We start from the raw sequence: 25,924 nt of genomic DNA on the forward strand, positions 1-25,924 counted from the left end.
GATGGCTTCCCTGTAGGTGGTGTGTTGATAAAAGGACCAAATGGCAAGAGGTACCAGCTATGCGAGGAATTGGGGAGAAAATATTTCAGGCAGAAGGAAGGCTTAATATAAAATTTCTGATGCAGCAATTAATTTTACTTGAAGATCATAAAGAAGACCATTCTGGCTGGAGTAGAGTGGGAAAGGATAAGTGGTTCCAAGTGAAGTTGAAGCAATAAGCATTGTGCAGATCATGTAGGCCCTGGTAAAGAGTTTGTATTTTGTTGCTTGATGGAAAGAAATTGGAAGGTCTGAATAGGAGAAGACTTGATTTTATTTACATTTTAAAAAGAAATGCTCTGGGTGCTATGTTATGAAATGGCCTTTGGAGGACAAGGATAGAAATAGGACCAGTAAGGAAGCTATTAGAGTAGTTGAGGATTAGATGAGGAGGGAAGGTAGGGGTGTGTGTGTGTGTATGTGTGTGTGTGTGTGTGTGTGTGTTTCAGGAGAATGTCAGTGATAATAGACAAAGTGAGAAGCAGTTCAAATATGAGAAAACAAATATATACATGTGTTCTGACTTAACAAATGCAACTACTTACAATGTCTGCTAGTTTATTATCATAATAAGCACCTATATAATGGGCAAGGCATACATTTTGATAATTTATGGGTCAAATGGCAACATCAAAACACAATTTTTAATAGCCACACATGATTACCATTAGTTTTGTCAAGTATTTTCAATCTTGTAACTTATTGGAAATGGTAGGATTGTACTTTCTTATTTTCCTGTAGTTAGTTGGGGCTACTATGTTTCAAGTGGAAGTGGTATGTGTCACCCTGTGCTAGAGCACGTAGATGTGTGTCAGTGTGAGATACTCTAGAGCAGTGGTCCCCAACCCCGGGCCGCAGACCGGTACCGGTCCGTGGGCCATTTGGTACTGGTCCACAGAGAAAGAATAAATACCTTACATTATTTCTGTTTTATATATATTTAAGTCTGAACGATGTTTTATTTTAAAAAAATGACCAGATTCCCTCTGTTACATCCTTCTAAGGCTCACTCTTGATGCTTGTCTCGGTCACGTGATACATTTATCCATCCCACCCTAAAGGCTGGTCCGTGAAAATATTTTCTGACATTAAACTGGTCTGTGGCCCAAAAAAGGTTGGGCACCACTGCTCTAGAGGTCTCTTTTCTACTGAGATGGCAAACGGTAGCTACTTTGTCAGCCTGAGTTCCCCCTCCCAGTAACAACAATGAGATTCCCCTGTCAGTCAGCAATGGATATGTAGTGTGAGTGAGGAATAAGCCCCTGTTGTTATAAACCAATGAGATTTTTTAAATTCTAGCATAATCTAACCCATTTTGATTGACATATGAAACAAATGGCAACATTCTAAAGATAGAAAAACTAAACCATATTCCAGGAAGTGTCTGGGGGTATGGAGATTACCAGTCAAAGAGATCTCCATAGCCTATTGATAAACATACTTTAACAAGGTGGGGTTGAGAAAAGTATAAAACATGCCCGGAAATGACATGGAAAAAGTACATTCTGCCAAGAGTGGTCATTTTATCAGTAAGAAAAATTTTCTAAAGAAACCCTTGATCTGATTGACTTCAGCCCAGAACTGAGCTAAATGAAAATCTTACCACATGCAATATAAAAGCCAGGACAAGGGAACGGATTAAAGAGATAAGGGATTTCAAAATTATGGGTTAGGTTGGAGACTAAACAAACAAACAAAAAATAAGAAGAAGAAAGTAGAGAATTTATGAAATACTTGACTGGATTTTGGTCTGCTTTGCGGTTACTGAACCTGACTCTGGAAGATACAATCATTTCAGCCAACTTTCTAATCAATACTGTGAACTGGGACCAAATTGAATGTGCAGCATGAAACACAGCCTAGGAGAAGCTGATGAAACCTAAACACCGTGATACATTTGGCCTGACTCAACCACTTCTTCTTTGCCACATTTTGGTCAGTTTCAATCAAAATAAAGTGCTGAAGAATTTTTCTTCTCTGAGTTCCTAGTGTCCCCTTGATTAACACACCTGATTGGAATTTGTTTCCTTTTGTTATGTTTGGTACCAAATAGGTAACTTTGTTTGTCTATCTGTTTGTTTGTTTTCTGTATATTTCATTTCTGAAAAACTGTGTGATAGGCCAGAGTAACACAGAGACCTCTCTCCTAAAGAGTTAACCAGGTCTGTGTGTGCACTTACAGAGCAACACTTGATCTCTTGATTCTCAACACTGAGAACAGGAAAATGAGATAGATGCAAATGAGGAAATAGGAATTTCACTCCCAGGTAACTTTCCAGAGGTGGAAAAGTCTCAGTTTAATAAAGGATGAGATATCAAGTCTAAAGTGTATATATATAAATATGTATATTTACAGTAGAGTGTGCCCCTATAGAAAATATCACTTTCAAAAGCATAAGTGCAACTGTGGGTGGAGGCAGGCATCGTCTTGTTGTAAAAGTACAGCAGGTGTCAAAGGGGAGGTCGATGAGAGGGAACTGAGCTTCCCATGCCTGATGCTGACAGAGGTGACCGATAGATGCCTCTGGCAAAGAGCTGAAAAGCACACAAATTCATCCCAAAGTCGATCTCATCTCCTTTTGCTTCTTAGACAGACAGTGCAAACATGATTCATAACTTGGCTTAGAAATAGTCATCTGTCTGATGGTATCATGGGTAACATTGCTTGACGCTTTTAGTCTGACACTCTTCATGTGAAAAATAAGCAATTTCATTTCCTTCCTACAGTTTCTCCCCCTTCTCCTTGGCCCATCTTGTTTCCCAAAATAATCTCACTGACTCATTGAAGAGATTTTGTGGATATGAATATATGTCTTTAATGTCTTTTGATTGCCAGATCTAAAAATATGAATGCTGTTAGTGTCCACTCTGGATGAAGTCACCCAACATCATTATGCCTGATCCTGTTCTATTTCTTCAATGAAAAATCATAGGCAGAAATGAAATGAAAGAGTAATGTAATATGCATTTTTACTATCAAAGCCTGTCCCAGGGCCAAATGTGAAGTAATTATTCAACAGTTGTTTTGTGTGATAAATGAATGAATTCATGGATAACAACTTTCCCACATAAGATCTATACCCACTTTAAAGTACTCAGTCTATTGCAATGAGCAGCATACTTAATACAGCAGATGATATTAATAGTATGTGATTAGTGCTGTGTACATGTTGTTAGCAGTATGTGTGGAGTGTAACAAAAACTTTAGAGGGGACATTCAACCCAACAGGCAGGGGGTTGGATTAGTTTTCTATGGCTGCTGTAACAAATGACCACAAACTTAGTGGCTTAAAACAACACAAATATATTATCTTATAGTTCTGTAGGTCAGAATTCTGACACAGGTGTCATTGAGCCAAATTCAAGGTATCAGTGGGATTGCATTTCTTTCTGAAGGTTCTAGGGGAGAACTGTGTCTTTTCTAGCTTGTGGAGGTTGCCAACATGTGTTGGATCATGACCCTTTCTCCATCTTCAAAGCCAGCAATGTTGCATCACTCTGACTCTCCTTTATTAGTTGTCTTCCTCTGACCGTAGCTAGGTAAGGATCTCCACTTGAGGATTTGTCATTAGGTTGGGTCAACCTGAAGAATTCAGGTTAATCTCCCCATCTAAAGGTCACTAACTTAATCAAATTGCAAAGTTGCTTTAGCCATGATGTAAGGTAACATATTTTCAGGTTCCAGGGATTAGAGCATGGACATCTTTGGGGGGACCACTATTCTACCTACTATAATGGGGAAAGGGGATGTGAAGGAATGCCTCCTAAAGGTGACATTTAATTAGGGTACTACAGGCACAACGGAAATTCTCAAGGTGACTAGAGGAGAAGAGATGTGGAGAAGGGATTCAAGGCTAAACTGGAACTTCAGTTTGGATTACCGGGAGAGGGCATATGTACTGAGAACAGTACAGAGATTCAAGATAAAATGAAAACTATAATTGATAATTTCCTTTGTCTTTCAAAAAAGTATATGACTATTTCTTATTACTTTAATAAATAGCTAAATAGCCATCAGTTTTGCTATCATTAGCTTATTAATTCTTGTTTAATTCGTAGCCCAATGAGGGAAGCAGATGGTAGATATTATTAATGAAGATTGTTTGATTTTTATTTGCCAACTAGTGGTCCCTAGCCAGGACAGTGATGAAGGTGTGATCACAACAGTATAAGAAAATCAAATGAAAGGAGAGCTAGAATTGTAACATGAGAGATAATATGTCTTTTCAGTTAATTATGGGATAAAAACCAATCAATGAAAATAGTGACAGGCTCTGCTCTTGAGTTGTTTGCTCCACATCTAGTATTATTGTAAATGAGCATTGTCTGTTGTAACAGCTTTTCCGATTTGAAATCTTGATGACAAATGTAGAAGTACACATAAATGATATATTTGAATGTCTATTTTAGCATATATCTTTTTATCATAAGACAAAATAGAACAGACTGGTCCATAAAAGCAATCTCAATGTTCTTCAAATTCAGTGCATATTAAAGAAATATTAGAAGGAAAAAAAACCCTGTGAGTCCAGAATTCTATAACCAATAAAGGTGAATATAAACATTTTTGACAAAGAAAAACCAAAAGAATTTATTGCCTGAAGAATATTTCTAAAATAATAATAAGAGGAAATTCTTCAGACAGAAGAGAAATGACACCAGAAGGAATTGGGACTATCAGTAATGAGGAAAGAGCAACACAAATGGGAAGTGTGGCTGATGGCTCATCTCCACCTGGGTTCTTTAAATAGGGTTGATGCTGGAAAGCAAAAATTAGAATATTGCTGTATGAGGTTTTCAGTGAGTGCAGTTGTAATATATAAAACAATTATAACATGAAGGGAAAAGATAAAGAGACCTATATAGTAGCAAGTTTTACATTTCATTTTAAGTGAAAAAATATTGATTCTATACAGACTATAAAAAGTTAAGTTTACATATTGTAATTCCTAGAATTGCCACTAAAAAGAGTACACTTAGAAATAATTTTAAAAACCGTATTAGATAAATTAAAGGTTTAAATAACACAAAAGATATCATGAGATGGAAAAGAAAAGAATGAGAATAGAGGAAACAAACCAAAACCAATAATAAAATGGTAGACATAAATTTACTATGATCCTACTAAATGCAAATGTGGTAAAAATAATCATGTGATATATAATGATATTTTGGCCAATGACACCACATATACATCAGTAGTCCCATAAGATTATAATGTAGTTGGAAAATTCCAATCACCTAGTGACTTTATAGTTGTCATAATGTAATAGTTCAACCCATTACTTACTTGTTTGTGGTGATGCTGGTATAAACAAACCCACTGCTCAGACATTCATATAAAACAATAGCATATATATCCCTGACCTGTTAGCTTAGTTGGTTAGAGCATCATCTGAAAACACTAAGGTTGTGGGTTCAATCCCCAGTCAGGGCACATACAAGAAGCAATCAATGAATGCACAACTAAGTGGAACAACAGATAAATGCTTCTTTCTCTCTCTCCCCACTTCTGTCTCTCTAAAATCAATTAAAAGTTATAGCACATACAATTATTTATAGTACATAATATTAGATAATGATAATAAATGTCTGTTACTGGTTTATGTATTTACTGTATTATACTTTTTATTATTTCTGAGTTTACTCTTTCTGCTTCAAAAACAGTTTGTTGTAAAACAGTATGCTGTATTACACTGTCAGCAATCTCATACTTCTTGTGTTTATGTCTCTTGATTGCATCATTTTTTCTTGTGCTTGATTTAATCTTGTATTGTTTTGTTTAGTAACATGCTGTGTAGGCTTGTAGCCTAGGAGCAGTAGGCTAGACTGTATAGCCTCAGTGTATAGTAAGCTATACCATCTAGGCTGGTACAAGTGCACCCTATAATGATCCTACAAAGCTGAAATTGCCTAATGACTCAGAACATATCCCTGTTGTTAAGCAGCACATGATTTATATACCTACTAAAAAATAAAGATTTTAAGGATAAATTATTTATTTATTTAATTAATTGTGTTTACATAGTTTCTAGTGTCGCCCTGAATGCATCCCCCTGCCCCTGTGTCCCCTTCAGCATCTCCCTTTCCCCCTCCCAGCAGCGCCCTCTCCCCATCCCTTCAGGTTTATCTCATCCTATCATCCTTAGGGATAAATTTTTTAAAAATGAACCTACTATATGGTGTTGACAAGAACTCATTTCAAACAAAATGATATAGATAGGTTAAGGGTAAGAGTGGGAAATGATATATCAAACACTTATCAAAAGAAAACCTGGGGGCTGTATTTATGTCTGACAATGTAGACCTCTGAGCAACAGAGATTACCAAGGATAGAGGGAAATGCATTGCATCATGATAAAAGGGTCAACTCACTAAGAAGAAATAACAGTTCTAAATGTTATGCACTTAACCACAGTTTCAAATTCTATAAAGCAAAAGCTAACTTAATTAAAAGGAGAAACTGACAAATCCAGAATTATAGTTAGAGATCTCAAAAGTTTCCCTCTCAGTAATTTATGAAAACAGTAGACAGAACATCAGTAAGGACATAAAAGGCCTAAACAACATTATCAACCAACTTGGTCCAATTAATATTTATACAATATTTCACTCTGTGATTACACATAAAATATTCTATCTTAAGTGTACATGAGAAGTTCACCAAGATAAACCATATTCAGGGGCAAAAGAAACCTTATGAAGGTTTCTTTGAACTAATTCAAAGTATGTCCCCTGATCATATTAAAATTGAACTAGAAATCAATACAGAAAGATATCAGGAAAATTACCAAACACTTAGAAATTAAAAGCACTCTACTAAATAGCACACTCATTCTGTATGCTGAAAAACCACTAAACATTGATGAAAGAAATAAAAAACATACAAATAAATGGAGAGAAATGCTGCCTTTATGAATTAGAAGACTCAGTATAGTAAAGATGTCAATTAGCCCCAGATTGATTTGTAGATTTAGTACAATTCAATCAAGGTTCTGGCAGAATATCTTAAAGATACAGACAACCTTATTCTAAATGTTATATTGAAAGGCAAAGAAATTAGAATAATGAAAACAATTATGGAAATGAAAAACAAAATTTCAGAGATTATACTACTTATGTTAAGACTTACTATAAAGGTATAGTAGTAGGGTAGTATGGTAATAGTGAAGAGGTAACACAATAGAAATAGAACTAAATAGAGAGTCCAGAAGTTGATCCACACAAATATAGCTAACTAATTTTTTTACAAAAGTTCAAACAATTACATGAAGAAAGCAGTCTTTTCAACAAAGGTGTTGTAATAATTAAACATATAGATGCAAAAAGAAACCCCTCAACTTAAACCTCATATCACTTTATACAAAAATTAGCTTTAAATGAATAACAGGTGTAAACTTACAGCATTAAGCTACAAACTTTCAGATAAAGCAGACAAGAAAAAGTTTTGTTAACTAAAATTAAGAAGAGGTCTTAGATAAGACACTAAAATCAATAAATTGTACCTCATCAAAATTCACTATTCTTAATGAAGAATATATGTATTTGCAAATCACATATCTGACAAAAAACTTATGCCTATAATATATAAAGAACTTGAAAAATTTAACAGTAAGAAAAAATCAACTTAATTTTAAAATAGGCCAAAGTCTTAGACAAGATACTTGACCAAAGTTAGATATAAAGCTGGAAAATTAGCACATGAAATGATACTAAACATCATTAGCCTTTTGGGAAATGTGAATTAAAGCCAAGATGAGCAAGCACTAGATACCTATTAAAAAGGGTACAATTAAAATATACTGACAATACTTAGTGCTTGCAAGGATGTAGAAAAACTGGAACCCGCTTACATTGTTGGTGGGAATACAAAATGATATAGTCACCATTTTCCACAGTAGGATAGTTTCTTACAAAGTAAAACATACACTTACTGTATGACCTAGTAATTGTGTTCTGGGCATTTATCCCAGAAAAACAAATTCTCGTGTTCACACAGAAATCTATACATAGATGTGTATGGCAGATTATTTATAACTACCATAAACTAGAAACTACCCAAATGTCCTTCAAAGGATGAATGGATAAACAACTATTGTACAGCCATACAATGATACTACTTAGCAATAAAGAGGAATAAACTATATTTATTTCCATGAATGGATCTTAAATGTATTGTGCTTATTGAAATGTTAGACTTGAAAGATTACATACTATATGATCCCACTTCTATGTCTTTCTGAGGAAGACAAAACTATAGGACAGTGACTGCCAGTGTCTGAATGTGGAGGAAGATTTGAATGTCAAGGACAACAGGTTAAGCAAACTCTATGTGAATTGTGGTGGTAATTATATGAATCTATACATATTCATAGAGCCAGATATTCACCCCCACCCAATAAAAGAGTCAAACATACTGCAAAATGATTTTAAAACAGGAAAAAAACATTTGGACATAAAGATGGTAGGAGCTGACAAATCTGCTGTGTTCCCCATTTACGATGGCATTTTTGATGTTGCACAGGAGGAAATATAGAAATGGTGAACGACTTTGTCAGGTGGTGTGTTCTGTTTGGAAATTATACGCATCCCCAAGCCACTGGAGGAAAACGGGTTTAGGAGAAAAATAAAAAGTCAACAAAAAGAAATCAAACTTGAAAGAAGAATACAGTGAAGGCAAAGCTGCTTCCTGCCCTCTGAGAGCAGGGCTAACAGCTACTGAAGTGGCTCAGAGCCCAGGGTGCGGTCATACAGGCTGTCTGAGAGCAGGACTGATAGCTACTGAAGTGTCTTGGAGCCCAGGGTGCGGTCATACAGGCTGTCACTGAGGAGTTACAAAGCAAGGCCCTCCCTACCTGTTTGCTGGAGATTAAGGTCAAACGTGGCATTTCTGTAGCCTGAAGAAGAGAGCCTTGAAATGGAGCCCACAGGAATGTTTAATGACCCCGCAACTCCCTTGTGGTTAGAAGACTCCAGTGGGAGAAAGCCCAGGACTTTGGCCTGCTCAGAACAATACTGCTGTCCCCATGCAAATTTGGTGTATTGAAAGGAGAGTGTTGTCAGTTAATAATTGTAAGGAAAAGAATAAAGCAAGTGTTTGAAACATAAGAAACTATACTAAGCTGTAACACACTGGTGCTGTAAACAGTCCTAATCCGGAGAGAACTGATCAGGCCCAGCCTGGTGTAGGGGTGCTTAGGAAATAGTCACAGTATTGCTTGAAGGCTGAGATGGCTCAGGGTCCCACCGTGCCTCTGGAGGTCCACAGCTGGAGTTGAAGCCCCTCTCACCGACCTGGAGGCATGGCTGTCACCCTGAAGGGATAGGTCTCATATGACTCAGGGCTTCAAATCCATGACTATGAATTTAAAATAAGACAGGAGCAGATTTGATGTCCGTAGAACCATATTTTTTATTAGATCAACATAATACCTAAGTAATGATCAGACTAAAGTATGCTGATGTACTTCTTGATGAGCTTTCTCAGGTGGTGTGGGGCAGGAGAAAGAAGTGGGACTTAGAACAACTCACACTTTGAACTCATCTAAACCCTTGTGTTGCCTGCTCTCATATCTGGAAATTAAGGCTGAGAAGGCTGAGATGGCCTGCCCGAGGCAGCACAGCCACTCAGCACCCAAACTGGCTTTAATGCTGATTTTCTGGGTCCAGGGCCTGGGGCCAGGTAAGAAAATGTTTCTGACCTGATAGTCTTGCTAACTTCTGAAGGTAGAACTTGCTTTCTTAGTGGGAAAATTAGCTAGATAATAGATAAATAATAGACAGACAGATAGACAGATAGAGATAGATGATAGATAGATTGATAGATTGATAGATGATAGATGATAGATAGATAGATAGATAGATAGATAGATAGATAGATAGATAGATAGATAGATAGATAAATAGGTAGATAGATATAAAGATGGAAAATTTCAGGTATTTGGTAAGGTTCTTTCTTTATGTATTTACTATAACAAAAGACAATGCAATAGAACAACACTATTGGAGGTGAAATTATAAGAAAATGTCCCTTCTCAGCAACAAGACAATGCTATATCCCAAGCACGTGCCTTGTAATTGGCCATAGGTTGTTCTGATTTAGTACTTCCAGAGAAAAGATGGAGAGTGGCTTTCACAGAAGGGCTCAGGCCAGAGATTGTTGTCATAAGGTCAGAAAATCAGAAACAATGAAGATTATGCTGAAGGAAAGAGGTATAAGGTAAACTTTATTTACAGAAGAGATTAGTGGTAAAGAAACTCCAAGGGGCCACATACAAATAAGGATTTGCTGTATTTGTTGGCGAGATGCCTCCCTGGTGCTGTCTTATCTCTTAGGCATAGAAGTCAGCTATCATGCTTGATGTGAGCAGAGGGCACTTTCAGCTTCAACTGTCTAGCTCTAGCTGGGGAGTTAGTTGAAGCAAACCTAATGGAGCGTGGACCCTGAAGGATGGCACTTGAGTAAGTTCCCTATTTTGTGGTTATCTGGAGGGCCCTGGAATAAACTTCCAGCAAAGCAGAATCATGGAAGGAAATCAATGTCAGCTTGAGAGAAACATGATCAGGAGAAGGGTAGAAGAAATGAGTGAGGAGGCTTGGACTGGAACTAAGGAGGTTAGAAGCAGGTACAAACATGCTGTGAGCCAGAATGCAAGTAAAATGACTCCCGAACACAGGGGTGGTGGAGGCCCATGCCTTGGGAGCAGGTGCCCAGTTTAAGCCTTCAGGTCAAATTAGACACAAGGAGAAAAATCACCCTAATTTTTTCTGTTCAGTTTTCCATCTGGACTCATCTTGATGTTGACATATATATTTTAGGTTAGACATATTGGATCTTGAATAGCTCATCTTGTTTCTTTTTTAAGTTACTAAAATTTGCCCAAACATAAAATACCAACATGAGCCTGACAAGCTAATCATTTAACTTCTTCCAGAAAAATAGTGTTTTATGTTTTTTAAAAGCAATGCCTAGAGAGAAAGACCAATTTGACTATCTGTGAGTATGAGTTCTTCTCTTAAAGTGAACAGACCCTGCGGAGGGAGGGGGTGTGCCTGGAGGGCTTCAGTCTCTGATGTGGGGTCCATTCTACATGGTCCACTGCTCTGGGCCCCCTGTAGTAACTAACATGCAAATGTGTTGAAACCTCTTGAGTTGCTCCTGAGGGCCGTGTTATTCAGAAATGCAAATTCTAGTTTTGATGTGTCTTACTTTTTCTGTGATCATCAGTGAGTTACCTCTCTCTACAACAAAGTTTTCTCACCAATCAAGTGAGGAGAACAGTATTATTTAGCTCACAGATTGTTGTGAGAGAGAGAAATTAGATAGCATGTGGATGTTTAGGGTGTTCCTTATATATAATAGGTGCTCAATAAATATTGGTATTGTTAATGCTATTCTGTATATCATCTAAGCATTCAGAAATATCAAATGTAGAGATGCCAAGATCCCTGCTGAAGTACGTGAGCTAATACTGATGGATGCTCTGTTCTGTTCTTATTGGGAATAAGCAGCCCATAGTTAATTTGAAAGAACCATTGGGAGTTGGTTGAATTGTAAACTTGGGTAAAAGTGATGTGGGAACAACTGACAATAAGAACGGGCACCTCACAGAAGGAGGCAATAAAGGGAACAGTTACAAAGCAAAGGAGAGGGGCAAGTAATTCCAACATCTTTAGCCAAACTTCAGTAAGGTCTCAAGGGACCACTGCAGATCTCCACTTGCTTCCTAAAGCTCAATTACTATTCACCCAGGGTCTTAGTCAGTTCTATTTAGTTGCCATTTTGACATAAAAGGGAAGTTCACTAAGCCAACAACTCTTTGTTGAATCATGTTGGAGGAAACCAAACTCCATTGATATACACAGCACCTAAAAAATTCACAGGGTGTTTAATAAATAATCTGTAAATGAGTAACAGGCAATTAATTCCTTATTTTGTATGGCAAGAAATCCAACCACCATAGCATGATGTGGTTTCCAAATAAACTAGACTTATAGTTGGCCTCAAAAAATAGAGAGACAGATCAGAGATGTAAGCCTTAATTTGTCCCTCCTTAAAATAGATACTGAATCCTAGCTGAAAACCAAAGATACAGACAGACATCAAAATATCAAAGAGGTGGACTTGAGAGGAATGGCTCACACAAAACTTCCCTTTGAATCCACAGAAAGAACATTTCCCTATCTGCCTTAAACAAACAGCAACTTTCTGAAACACACAAAAGAGTACCGCTGCTCTTTCAAATCTCTTCTACCCAAATGAACCGAGTATTCAGGAGTTAAATTCTCTTCTGTGGTTCTTGCAATCCCCCTAGAATAGAGCTCTAAAATGAGACAGGCAGCTGTTTCAGAAAAGCATGAGGCAATAATCAGCCAGCATTGCTTACCAAAGCACAAAGCTCTTGGGAACACAAGCCGTTATTCAAATCAGTCCTAAACTCTCTCTCTTTTAAATCCTCAAACTGAAAAAGTAGACTGGAACCCTTCAAAATCTTTCTGTATTTGACCTCCAAAATGAACAAGTGGTCAATTTCTTTTTTTTTTTCTTTAGTGCTGTAGAAATGCGAGAGCAGACAAGCGGAATTTCAGAATCAGGGAGGAAGAGCTTCAGAAAGCTGCACATGCATTATTTCTAGACGGTAGACTGTGGTTCAGCTGTGATATCCATGGCCAATCTTTCCACAAACTCTCAAAGAGAAAGGGGCTTGCTTTAAGTGAAAAAGCTTCATTAATGCTGGCAAACATTAGAGATCACTGAAGTGGACCTTATCTGGTCACTGCTGCTTAAATGCCATCACTGGGGCAAAACTGCCCACCTGCAGGTTCAACAAGTGCAAACTCTTCCACTGACCCAACGACTCTTCCTAATAGGTTTGAGAAACCTACCTTTCCAAATTTGGCTCACTTGCTTTTGCCTACCATTCTTCTTTGTCTTTCAATAATTACATTTTGCTTTCTGTGGACTCTGCATCCTCACACATACTCTTCCCTATCCCAAAGGGTACTTCTCAGTCTTCACTTGGCAAATTCCCAGGTAAAAACCATCAGGGCATTTGAATGCATATGTATTCAAGTTCTATGAACAAAGGTTAGGACTCTGGTGAACACTGTACCTAACAGACCTCAGGGACAGGCTTTGCACACTCTCAACTTGGAGAGGCTGCTCTCTCTTCTGAGGTTCTCTGAACAGGACAAGGGTCTTCCAGGGCCCATACACCAGGCTTCCTTGTCATTGAGGAATGACAAGTCTGGCCTCTTGGTTCTTAGAGGCAGGTTGGGAAGCTGTTTTGAGGGGAGAGACAGGGTGGCGTCAAGAAGACCACCTGGGACTTTCCAAGGGGACTCACTATGAGAGGAGGTGGCGCTCGGAATGACTAGGCTACCTCTATGCAAGATGACAGGACAAAAATAACTGCTGGAGATACAATATTAACTGTGGGCATGACATTAAGATTTTTTACTTGCATCATGACATTTAATCATCACACTTAAAATATATGCAAATATACACAATTAAAATAGAGGCAATATGGCATGGTAGTGAAGTGTTTGCGCTCTGGAAGACTTGGGTTTGATTTTTGCCTCACAATTGGCAAGGACCGTTTCCTTACCTCTCAATTTTCTAGTAAAAGGAATTTATTATAATACCTACTTTATATGGCTGTTGTAAAGATTAAATGCAATGAAAACTGAGTAAGCTAATGGCACAAAGGAATTAGAATAGTTGTTGGAATATAGTAAGTCCTTAATTAATGTCCCCTTGACCGCAATCTCCCGAGGTCAGGGCCCATGTCTATTCAGTCCATCACTATGTCCCAGCTTCTGGAGAACAGTAGGCACTCAGCAAATATCAAATACAGACTGAATAAATGAATGAGTGCATAATGGATGGAACAGGAAGCATTTCAAAGTCGGGTTCTCAAGAGAGACATAGAATTATAATATCGATACCGCAAGATCTAATATTAAAATTAAACTAAAAAGGTCTTTATGAAAGATTGAAAACTGTTAAACTTCCTCCGTACCCCACACAAGTACTAGGAAGAATCTGTATGTTTTAAATGGCTTTCATCCACCAACATGACCCCCCCCCCCAGCATGCGTGTGTGGACATGTACATGCACCCATGCCCCAAATCCACATACCCCCTAACCCAGTTAGGAACTCCCTGAACACAACCTTGCTCGCTGGCCTCAGGTCCATAAGCAAGGGAAAAACAAGTTCGCTTTCCTCTGGCTGGCATGAAAATCTAGAATTTAGGAATTTTGGAGTGTGTTATGGGACACCTAAGTAATGTGCCCTCCTTAAGGTTTTCTCCAAAATCCTCAACTATGCTTCCTCCCGTCTCCTATCTGGATGTGAATGGTTAGGGAATTGTGACAGGTGAGAAATAAATGAGAAGCCGAGAAGTGATTGTAATTTGTAACTCAGGCTCTGTAAGAGCCTTGCTGTGTGAGTGAGCTGGAGTCAGGGCCCTGCTCAACTTCTGTGGCTTACAGGTGCCAGTTAGTTAATACAACACATGCCAGTGATATTTTAGGTTTAACTATATTATTTCAGGCTCATGGGGGCCACTTGCTAGGGCTGGGGATTTGAACAGAAAGGCACAGACATTGTCCTGGGTGGCTGGTTTGAACATTGTGGCCTGGGAAGTCTTCCAAAAAAGATAAGCATGCATGCCAGGGCATAGGCTGGGGCTTAAGAACATGCAGAAATTTTATCCTGGGATTCTCTCAAAATCTTTGGAGCTAATTATAAATTTCAGACAGGGGTCTTATCCACATAATCTCAGTTACTTTATCTCTAAAAATAGTGGAAATACTTTTCTTCCAGAATTGTAGGAGAGGTGAAACAGTATCTACATGGAATTGCTTAAATGAATGTTCACATAAAATCCTGAGAAGAGCCCTGGCCGGTTGGCTCAGTGGTAGAGCGTCGGCCTGGCGTGCAGAAGTCCCAGGCTCGATTCCCGGCCAGGGCACACAGGGGAAGTGCCCATCTGCTTCTCCACCCCTCCCCCTCTCCTTCCTCTCTGTCTCTCTCTTCCCCTCCCGCAGCCAAGGCTCCATTGGAGCAAAGATGGCCCGGGCGCTGGGGATGGCTCTGTGGCCTCTGCCTCAGGCGCTAGTGTGGCTCTGGTCGCAACAGAGCGACGCCCCGGAGGGGCAGAGCATCGCCCCCTGGTGGGCAGAGCACCGCCCCCTGGTGGGCGTGCCGGTGGATCCCGGTGGGGCGCATGCAGGAGTCTGTCTGACTGTCTCTTCCCGTTTCCAGCTTCAGAAAAATACAAAAAAAAAAAAAAAATCCTGAGAAGATTGATAAACAAGTACCAGGATTGCTTAAACTGGTGTGTTAATGTGTTAATTAAAAAAAATTCTCAACTTCCACTCAAATAAGGATTTCTACATAGCAATTTTGTTAATTCATTTCAAGTTATTGAACTTGACTGAATGAACAAAATTCTATTATTTAAAACTATTCTATAATTTATACTTTCTTTTTTTTAAACTTTTAAAATTTAATGGAGTGACATTGATCCATAGGAGTACATAGGTTTCAGGTAAACATTTCCATAACATTTGAATTGTTGATTGTGTTGTGTGCCCATTACCCAAAGTCAAATCATTTTCCTAATTTATACTTTTTACTACTTCAGAAGTGCCTTTTCTGATGTTTGAATTAAGAAGCCTGATTGTATAAAAAACTGAGTTTGATTTCTTAAGAAAACCACATTGTGTTAACTCATTGCTTGGTGTTGATCTAGCACTGACAGTAACAGCAGCTAGTGACCAGTCTCAGAAAATCTGGATAAAATCAAATGCCCTCTTTGGTTTTGTTTCAATACTTTGCACATACAGCCTATGGCTGGAAGTTTAATTCAAGACTTTTTCAAAGTGGAAGCCCAAGTGACTTAGCTGAAGTACCTGGAAAACAAGAAGTGTGTTGCCTAGCAACCAGAAACATTTGAGACTATCCAGTGCATCTATCTGTTCAGTATTTGCAGATTTTTTTTTTATTAAATTTATTGGGGTGATGTTGGTTAATAAAATTATACAGGTTTCAGGTGTACAATTCTGTAAAACATCATCTGTGTATTATATTGTGTGTTCAGCACCCCCAAGCCAGATCTTCTTCCACTGCCATTTATCCCCCTTGGCCCTCTTCTACCTTCATCCTCACCCCTATTGCCCTATTTCTCTGGTAATCGCCATACCGTTGTCTGTGTCTATGACTTTTTCTTAATCCCTTCATCTCTTCCAGTGTTCGCAGTAGTTCTTATTTTCCAATACACAAAGCAGATGGTAAACCTCCTGTTTCGATTTTAAAATCCAGAAACAGAATCGTGAAAAGCAAAAACAGTGCTTTCATTTGCAAACTAACAAATTGGCTTCAGTCTCAAATCTTTGGGAATTTGCAGAGACTCATTTTCTCCATGTGGTTTTCCCCTACCTCCTCCCCCATTAGAATTAGTACACAGCTATTTTTTTCTTCTTTAAACTGTAAGAGGAGTTAAGCTTCTTGTATAGCAGAGATTCCTCCTGAGAATGTTGATAAAGAAGGCAAAGATAGAAAAAGACTTGAGAAAGTCATTCATTCATTCATTCATTCATTTATTCATTCATTCATTTGCTCTTTCATTCATCTATTGGTAAATTAATAAATAAATACGGAATTGTTGGAAAATTAAGAGTCAAAAATTGGGCACACTTGAGTTCAAATCCTTACCTCATTCTGGATGACCTCATCTGAAGTCAGTTGAGCTTCAATTTTCTCTTTGTAAAAGGAAATAATAACAGGCCCTGGCCGGTTGGCTCAGCAGTAGAGCGTCGGCCTGGAGTGCAGGGGACCCGGGTTTGATTCCCGGCCAGGGCACATAGGAGAAGTGCCCATTTGCTTCTCCATCCCCCCCCCCTCCTTCCTCTCTGTCTCTCTCTTCCCCTCCCGCAGCCAAGGCTCCATTGGAGCAAAGATGGCCCGGGCACTGGGGACGGCTCCTTGGCCTCTGCCCCAGGCGCTAGAGTGGCTCTGGTTGCAGCAGAGCGATGCCCCAGAAGGGCAGAGCATCGCCCCCTGGTGGGCAGAGCGTCGCCCCTGGTGGGCGTGCCGGGTGAATCCCGGTCGGGTGCATGCGGGAGTCTGTCTGACTGTCTCTTCCCGTTTCCAGCTTCAGAAAAATACACACACACACACACACACACACACACACACACACACACACAAAGGAAATAATAACAGAAACTGCCTTTTAGGGTTTTGGGGGGAGACTGAGAATTAAAATAAAGTAAGTAAAGGGGTTAACATAGTTCATGATACAGAGGGAGCTCTCAATAAATTATAGGTGATACTATTGTTATTGTTCTTTTTGTGGATAAATGTCCACTCAAGTCCACACTGTGCAATGTGGAGATTTCCATAACTTAATGAAAAAGAGTAGGCTCTGGAGCCAGACTACCTGTTTAAACAAGTTTCTTAACCTATCAGTGCCTCAGTTTTCTCAGATGTACAATGAAACTAGCAATAACATTTTACTCTACAGGTTATTGTGAGAATCAATAAAAGAATATTGTAAAGACCTTAGTCTAGTGCCAGGTACATAGGGGTTGTGATTTATGAAAGATGGGTATCATCATCCTAATTATCAAGTGTGTTTCATTGTCTCTGGAATTACAAAGATGAATACATCTTGGTTGCTGGCCTTGACAAGTCTCCTCAGGTTGCAGGTATTTGCTGAAGCACTTAAAAGTAATTATCTAGATGGGGACAAGTATGATAATAGAGGTATAAACAGAGACTACAGAAGCTCCAATAAGGGCATTTCTTTTCTAAGGCAGTCATTAGAACTGTGGTTCTCACACTGGGCTATAAATTATTAGAATAACCTTTTACAATAATTGATGTCTTGATTCCCTCTCAGAGATTCCAGACATATAACCTGAGCATTAGGATTTTTTAAAGCTCTTGGATGATTTTAATGGGCAGCCATGTGTTGACACTGGTCACATTTACTGCAAAATTGGTGCAAGTGTCTGGGTGGAGCCATGAGGTTCTTATCCTTCTTATCTGTCCCCTACCATGAACATTTCAGAGTGGCAATTACCTTTAATAGTAGCAATACCTTTGATTTGCTAGGTAGTATACTAGCAATAATACTGGTACTGACAGTAACTGTGATCATTTATTTAGAACACACTATATACCAGGCACTGTGCCAGGTGCTTCTAACCTATCATTTAACCATCCCAACAACCCCATGAGTTAGATAATTTCATCTCCTTTACACAAATGAATAAACTGATGATCAAAAAACTTAACCAATGTTCCTGGAGTCTCATGGTTATTAAGTGGCAGATGTCTCTGCTCATCTTAACTTAGCTATCAGTTACCACTTTATACCAGGGACCCTGAGACTGGGCCTTGGAAATCAGCACTACTTGCCACTCACATTCTCCCCCAGGTTTTTCTCCAGGTACCTCCACTTGCAAATAGAAAAAAATAACTAAATGTGCTGGCTCTGTGGTACTCCTGACTGTGCTTTTTGTTGATGTGCTAAATAAGTCAAGTTAACTGGGGGCCTCTTTAGGGAAGAGGAGGCAGAGTCTCCCTGCAAGCACAGAAGCACTGTTGTGGACATGCAGAGGACTGAGGTTTAGGAGAGCAAGTTAGCATTAGACCTGGGTAGGGTCTGCAGCTATAGAGATCTGTTCTTATTCAACAAGGGAAGTAATTTGATCTGGCATAAGACTACAAACCAGAAAAGAACAACTTCCCCCTTTCTTGAAGCCCCCAAAGACTTGGTGGCATTGGCCTGGATTGGCAGTGGAAGGCTGTAAGGTTAGGAAGATGAGAGACCAAACCAGACCTTGTATCTAGTCAAATTTCATCTGCACCATTTGGAAATAGTGTTAACCTTCTAAGTGTGGTTGTTTCTGTGCACTCAAAAGGTCAGGTTGGTAAGAGTTGCTAGTGTCACCTTACTATACAAAGGGCATATGATCACAAAGGGAAACAGCTATTCTTTGGAGAAGATCCTACTCGTATCAGACAATTTGCATACATTATATCATTTAATTATGAAAAAAAATTCTATGATCTTGGAATTATCGTGACCTTGATAAAAACATCAAATTGCCAATACTGTATTTTTCTGAAAATCAAGCAGCTAGTGATTCGGGACCAAGGCAAAGAACTGCCTATGGCTGCTGACACCAAAGACAGGGAGGGGCCATAAAATACTGTATAAGGGTTGACTGGTGTGTGTCTTGCAGTAGGTGTTCACATTCAACCTCTAGCAAGTGATTGTGAGATCTGACAGTCCAAGTTTACCCCCTCACCCTAAACATTTAAAGGAGTCTCTTGTGGTCTGATATGGGGGTACTGAGGGCAGGGCCCTGGTAGAACTACGGCCAAGGTGTTTCTTCCATGTTTGTACTCTCTTTCTCTGCTTCTGGTTCTATTTTTCTGTGTAACTCTTCTTGGAAGAAGGAATGGAGTTCTGTTTATCTTAATGGTGATTCTGTGGTTACTTGGCATTCCATTTCCTGAAGGAGATGGCGTTGAGTCCGATTTTGTATTTCATTTCAACTGTAATTATTTCAGATATGCAAAATCTAAATATCAGTTCAAAAAGTGTAGAAATAAATAATAGCAAAAGTGACAATTATAGACAATTATAAAAAGCATTCTTTTTTTAGTCTCTTCCCAAATATAAAGATCAGAACTCTTTTGGGGATTTTGTGTATGTATGTAAATCCAGTTTTCTACCACCATAACCTTTTGGGAACTCATTTTCAGACCTTCTTTTCTGTGTGATCAAATTCTAATTTGAACATTTCTATAACCTTTAATTTATGAAAAAAAATCTCTCTTTATATCACTTAAAAGTAGACAATGTAATAATTATCCACTGTGCACAGTACCTGATAGGGGTTCTTGGCTAGTCGAGCCCTAAACTATAGGATGGCTTGAGAGACAAGTCAAGCCTGATTACTGACAGGTCTCTGCCAATGGTTTGATCATATTGTTCACCCCCTTGCAGCTGCTGCATAAAGACAGCATAGTTGTCACAGACCTGTGCTTCATTTAGGACCACCTAAAAATGTGTTCAAGAAGCATTTCTATAGAATATTGCTGGGAAGAAGGGCAAGGACTCAGGGTAGTCCTCTGCTCAAGAGTCAGGTGAAGCCACCAATAAGCTGAACAAGGGTATTGTCAGTAGACAGGTTCCCCAGATACGGGTGGGTTAGGATTAACTTGAGGACTGGGTTTGGGAGTATGGAATTCTTCTGAGACCTGAGATCATGGACTTATGGGAAAAGGTTTTGGAGAAGAGGTCAAAGGAGAGTTTGTGCTAAATTGTATTTGAGTTTGAAGAGGAGGAAAAGGTTATGGTGGTAGAAAACTGGAGAGGTGAGAATAGAAGTGGAAGAGGCTGGAGACTTATGAATGTTTCATTTTATGGAAGTCAGAATTGATGGTGGTTGAAAAATACTGGCCATTCAAATGTACTGTTTATTCCTAGCCTGAAAGTAAAAGGCCCTGTGAACAGGCTGGGATTGAGCATGATGTAAGAGAGGTGGACTCGAGTCTTGGTTCTCTCATTAACTGGAGTTTTAACCTTGAGAAAGCCAGTTAGCCTTTTGAGTCTCACATTTTGAAATTGTAAGAGAGGAGGGAAAAGTGGTTGCTTTTTGTTCTCCCTTCTGATGAAAGTTTTCACCTTTGTATAAAGATGATATTTGTTCAGAGCAGCACTGTCCAAGAGAACTTTTTTGCAATGATAGAAATGTTCTAGAACCCTGAACTGACTGATACATTAGCCACTAGCCCCAGATGCCTCAAAATGAGCACTTGAAATATGGCTAGTGAGACTAGGCTACAGAACTTTAAATTTAATTAATTTTGCTTCATGTGGCTAATGACTATCAGATTGGGCAGCTCTCATCTAGATAGCTTTGAAACACAAAAGTGTGATTCTTAGTTTGCAATGTGAATAGGAGGTAATGCTCAAAGTATTTTAGAAATGGTACAACATAGGGAAGAGACTATCTTATTAGGTGGCCTCTCTCCCTAAACTGCCATCATTGTTTTTGAACCATCAGAGAATATTTGTTTGAGGGAATAATGTACACAAAAAATTAAACATAAAGCATGTCATCTTTTTTTATCATGGCACTTAAAACTTAATTGTTTTCTATGGAGGATGGAGATTTTGAATAAAATTATTACATATAAAAGCATTTCATTAGCTACTAAAGCTATTTTCTCAAACTCCAGCCATATAAATGGAGAGCGCCCTTCTCCAGGTCATGGTCTTTATTGGCCTCTAAGGGAAGCCTTTCCTTTAATTAAAAAAATACCTTCGACATTCCTCTTAAATAATCTCTGGGCTTAAAACTCTGGGAATTGTGTTGATTTTTACCATTATTTAAACCACCTTATTCCCAAGTTTAATATTTTATAATAAATGCTTAAAATTAATCACAGATTAATTCCTTTTGAATTATTTAGTATTTGGAAAGAGCTTGGGTCTACAGCCAGCAAGGGTCGTCATGGGAGAGCCAAGAAATATTCACTTATGTAAACAAACACATGTTTACATGAATGTGGCTTATGCAGAATGTTTATAATCATGTGACTCTCAATGGTTTCCTGACTCACATATGCTCTATATATTTTCTTGCAACTTTGCCCAACTTTAACTGAGTACCATTAGTTAATGGTACCGTTAGTTAAAGAATAATTTTTTTTCCCTCTGTGATTTGCATTTTACCCTTTTATTTGAAAATTTCAACATGAATAATCAATTTGAATGGTTTCTGCTTTTTTTCTGGGCATCTGGAGGGAACTTACTGGGAGTTCTACAAAAGTACTAAATGAAATGACAGCCAGAAGCCAAAGGGGCATGGATGGAGAACTAAGTATCTGCTGCTCTATCTCTCTTATTCCAAAACCTCTTGCCTTTTTGTAAGATATTCTCTCTTTGCTTTCCTAAAAGCTTTGGGAATAGTGGAATGGTGGAAAGTGCATAGGCAAATTCCAGCTCTAAAAACATTCCAGCTCTGTGGCCTTATTCTCAACCTCAGTTTCCTTTCTTACACATTGAGAATACAAATATTGGGCAGATATAAGAATAGATTCAGAACCTAGCAAACAGGACCCCTTAATTAATGGTTTTTAATATTACTAGTCAGGCTTATTGTCATTCTGTCTTTTCCTTATTTTCTAATCTTATTTCCATTTCCATTTTCCTTCTTTCTTTTCTGTTAATTTTAATCATCCTTTTCATATTTTTCTTGGCAATCTTAAAACTTTAATATAGTAAGGCTATATGTAAAATTAACTAAATAACTAACCTTATCCCTTTCCTCTTTGTATGCCTGCTCTTTCTTGCCTACAAATACATGGTCATCCCTTTACAAACTAGTCTATATCTATATCTCTTATATCTATCTATATCTATATCTATATCATCTATATCTATATCTATACCTATCATCTATATCTATATCATCTATCTATATATCTATATCTTACATATTTCAAAAAGATGATGAAGTTGAAGGAGTTCACTAGAATAAAGCTATGTAAGCAAGAATAAAGAAAAAAATTACTAAGCACCACTTTATGTCACGTGCTAAGATTAAATACTTCGGTAAGGAAGAAATATATGGTGTGTGCACCCTAAATTTATCTGCTTCCATGAACAGATATTTGACAGTGATAGGCTCAGACTGGGTTCATATTCCTTGATAAACATTTTTTGGCATTTTTGCTTATATAGAAATGATTGCTATTAGAACTTAAAGAAAATCATCAGGCCCTGGCCGGTTGGCTCACTGGTAGAGTGTCGGCCTGGTGTGCAGAAGTCCCGGGTTCGATTCCCGGCCAGGGCACACAGGAGAAGTGCCCATCTGCTTCTCCACCCCTCCCCCTCTCCTTCCTCTTTGTCTCTCTCTTCCCCTCCCACAGCCAAGGCTCCATTGGAGCAAAGATGACCCGGGTGCTGGGGATGGCCCTGTGGCTTCTGCCTCAGGCGCTAGAGTGGCTCTGGTCGCAGCATAGCGATGCCCAGGATGGGCAGAGCATCGCCCCCTGGTGGGCAGAGCATCGCCCCCTGGTGGGCATGCCGGGTGGATCCCGGTCGGGCGCATATGGGAGTCTGTCTGACTGTCTCTCCCCGTTTCCAGCTTCAGAAAAATACAAAAAAAAAGAAAAAAAAAAAAAAAAAAAAAAAAGAAAAAGAAAATCATCAGACTGAAACTATTTTCTTTTCTTTTTTTTTTTTTTTTTACAAATCTCCATACTAATATAAGATCTATAAATAATGGTAGAAACTAGGTGTGGATTATAGGGGAACTCTCTATACTATCTTCTCAATGTTTTTATAAATCTAAAACTGTTCTATAAAAAAAAGTGTATTTTTAAAAATTAAATTTCAAAACATATAGATTGGTCATGGTGAAAAATTAAATAAAAGGTGAACATTGTGTTGAGAGAAAACATCTCCAGATTATTTTGACATTTCATTGTGCTGTATACTCCTCCCCCAAAGTCATATTGTCTTCTGTCACCTTCTATCTGGTTTTCTTTGTGCCCCTCCCCTCCTCCACCAACTCTCTCCTTCCTCGCCCCATCCCCCCTTCCCCCACTCTCCCACCCCCATTGCCATCACATTCTTGTTCATGACTCTGAGTCTCATTTTTATGTCCCATTTATGTATGGATTCATATAGTTCTTAGTTTTTTCTGATTTACTTATTTCACTCCATATAATGTTATCAAGGCCCATCCATGTTATTGTAAATGATCCGATGTCATCATTTCTTATGGCTAAGTAGTATTCCATAGTGTATATGTACCAAAGCTTTTTAATCCACTCGTCCTCTGACAGACACTTGGGCTGTTTCCAGATCTTCGCTATTGTGAACAAAGCTGCCACAAACATGGGGGTGCATTTCTCCTTTTGGAGCTGTTCTATGGTGTTCTTGGGGTATATTCCTAAGAGTGGGATAGCTGTGTCAAAAGGCAGTTCAATTTTCAATTTTTTGAGGAATCTCCATACTGTTTTCCACAGTGGCTGCGCCGGTCTGCATTCCCACCAGCAGTGCAGGAGGGTTCCCTTTTCTCCACATCCTCGCCAGCACTTATTCTGTGTTGCTTTGTTGATGAGCACCATTCTGGCTGGTATGAGGTGATATCTCATTGTGGTTTTAATTTGCATTCCTCTAATGATTAGTGATGTTGAGCATTTTTTCATATGCCTATTGGCCATCTTATGTCCTCTTTGGAGAAGTGTCTATTCATTTCTTTTTCCCATTTTTTGATTGGATTGTTTGTCTTCCTGGTGTTGAGATTTACAAGTTCTTTATAAATTTTGGTTATTAACCCCTTATCAGACATATTGTCAAATATGTTCTCCCATTGTGTAGTTTGTCTTTTTATTCTATTCTTATTGTCTTTAGCTGCACAAAAGCTTTTTAGTTTGATATAGTCCCATTTGTTTATCCTGTCTTTTATTTCACTTCCCCGTGGAGATAAATCAGCAAATATATTGCTCTGAGAGATGTCGGAGAGCTTACTGCCTATATTTTCTACTAAGATGCTTATGGTTTCACGGCCTACATTTAAGTCCTTTATCCATTTTGAGTTTATTTTTGTGAGTGGTGTAAGCTGGTGATCTAGTTTCATTTTTTTGCAGGTAGCTGTCCAATTTTCCCAAGAGCATTTGTAAAGAGGCTGTCTTTACTCCATTGTATTTTCTTATCTCCTTTGTCAAATATCAGTTGTCCATAGAGCTGCAGATTTATTTCTGGGTTCTCTGTTCTGTTCCACTGATCTATATTCCTGTTCTTATGCCAGTACCAGGCTGTTTTGAGTACAATGGCCTTGTAGTATAACTTGATATCAGGAAGTGTGATACCTCCCACTTTATTCTTCTTTTTTAAGATTGCTGAGGCTATCCGTGTTCTTTTTTGGTTATAAATTTTTGGAATATGTGATCTATTTCTTTGAAGTATGTCATTGGTATTTTAATTGGTATTGCATTGAATTTATAGATTGCTTTGGGTAATACAGACATTTCAATGATGTTTATTCTTCCTAACCATGACCACGGTATATGCTTTCACTTGTTTGTATCTTCCTTGATTTCTTTTATCAATGCTTTGTAATTTTCCGAGTACAAGTCTTTAGTCCCCTTGGTTAAGTTTACTCCTAGGTACTTTATTTTTTTGGTTGTAATAGAGAAGGAGATTGTTTCCTTAATTTCTCTTTCTGACTGTTCATTGTTGGCATATAAAAATGCCTCTGATTTCTGAGTATTGATTTTATATCCTGCCACTTTGCAAAATTCATTTATCAGGTCCAGTAGCTTTTTGACTGAGACTTTAGGGTTTCTATATACAATATCATATCATCTGCAAATAATGATAGTTTTACTTCTTCTTTTCCAACTGGAATGTCTTATTTCTTCTTCTTGTCTAATTGCTGTGGCTAGGACTTCCAGGACTATGTTAAATAAGAGTGGTGAAAGGGGGCACCCCTGCCTTGTTCCTGATCTTAAGGGTATTGCTTTTAATTTTTTCCCATTGAGTATGATGTTGGCTGTGGGTTTTTCATAGATGGCTTTTTATCATGGTGAGGTATGTTCCCTGTATTCCCACTTTGCTGAGAGTTTTGATCATGAATGGGTGCTGGATTTTATCAAATGCTTTTTCTGCATCTATTGAAATTATCATATGGTTTTTCTCCTTCTTTTTGTTTATGTGATGAATCACATTGATTGATTTATGAATGTTGTACCAGCCTTGCCTCCCCAGAATAAATCCCACTTGATCATGGTGTATGATTTTTTCCATATATTATTGGATCCGGTTTGCTAATATTTT

General features: G+C 38.4%; 1 protein-coding gene across 5 annotated transcripts in view; it reads right to left on the reverse strand.

Annotated features, from left to right (window-relative positions):
- Positions 1-25,924, reverse strand: part of KCNMB2 (potassium calcium-activated channel subfamily M regulatory beta subunit 2) — a 293,224-nt gene that overhangs the window by 114,406 nt on the left and 152,894 nt on the right. Inside the window, exon 1 of one of the 5 annotated variants that reach the window (XM_066347069.1) lies at positions 16,765-16,788. The exons of the other annotated variants lie outside the window; for them this stretch is intronic. Coding sequence (XP_066203166.1) covers positions 16,765-16,784 — 20 coding nt within the window. The 5' untranslated portion in view covers positions 16,785-16,788. Of the gene's footprint in view, positions 1-16,764; positions 16,789-25,924 lie in introns of those variants that run through there. 5 annotated transcript variants of the gene reach the window in all.

The sequence above is a fragment of the Saccopteryx leptura genome, chromosome 8, assembly GCF_036850995.1.
Source record: "Saccopteryx leptura isolate mSacLep1 chromosome 8, mSacLep1_pri_phased_curated, whole genome shotgun sequence".
Lineage (NCBI taxonomy): Eukaryota > Metazoa > Chordata > Mammalia > Chiroptera > Emballonuridae > Saccopteryx > Saccopteryx leptura.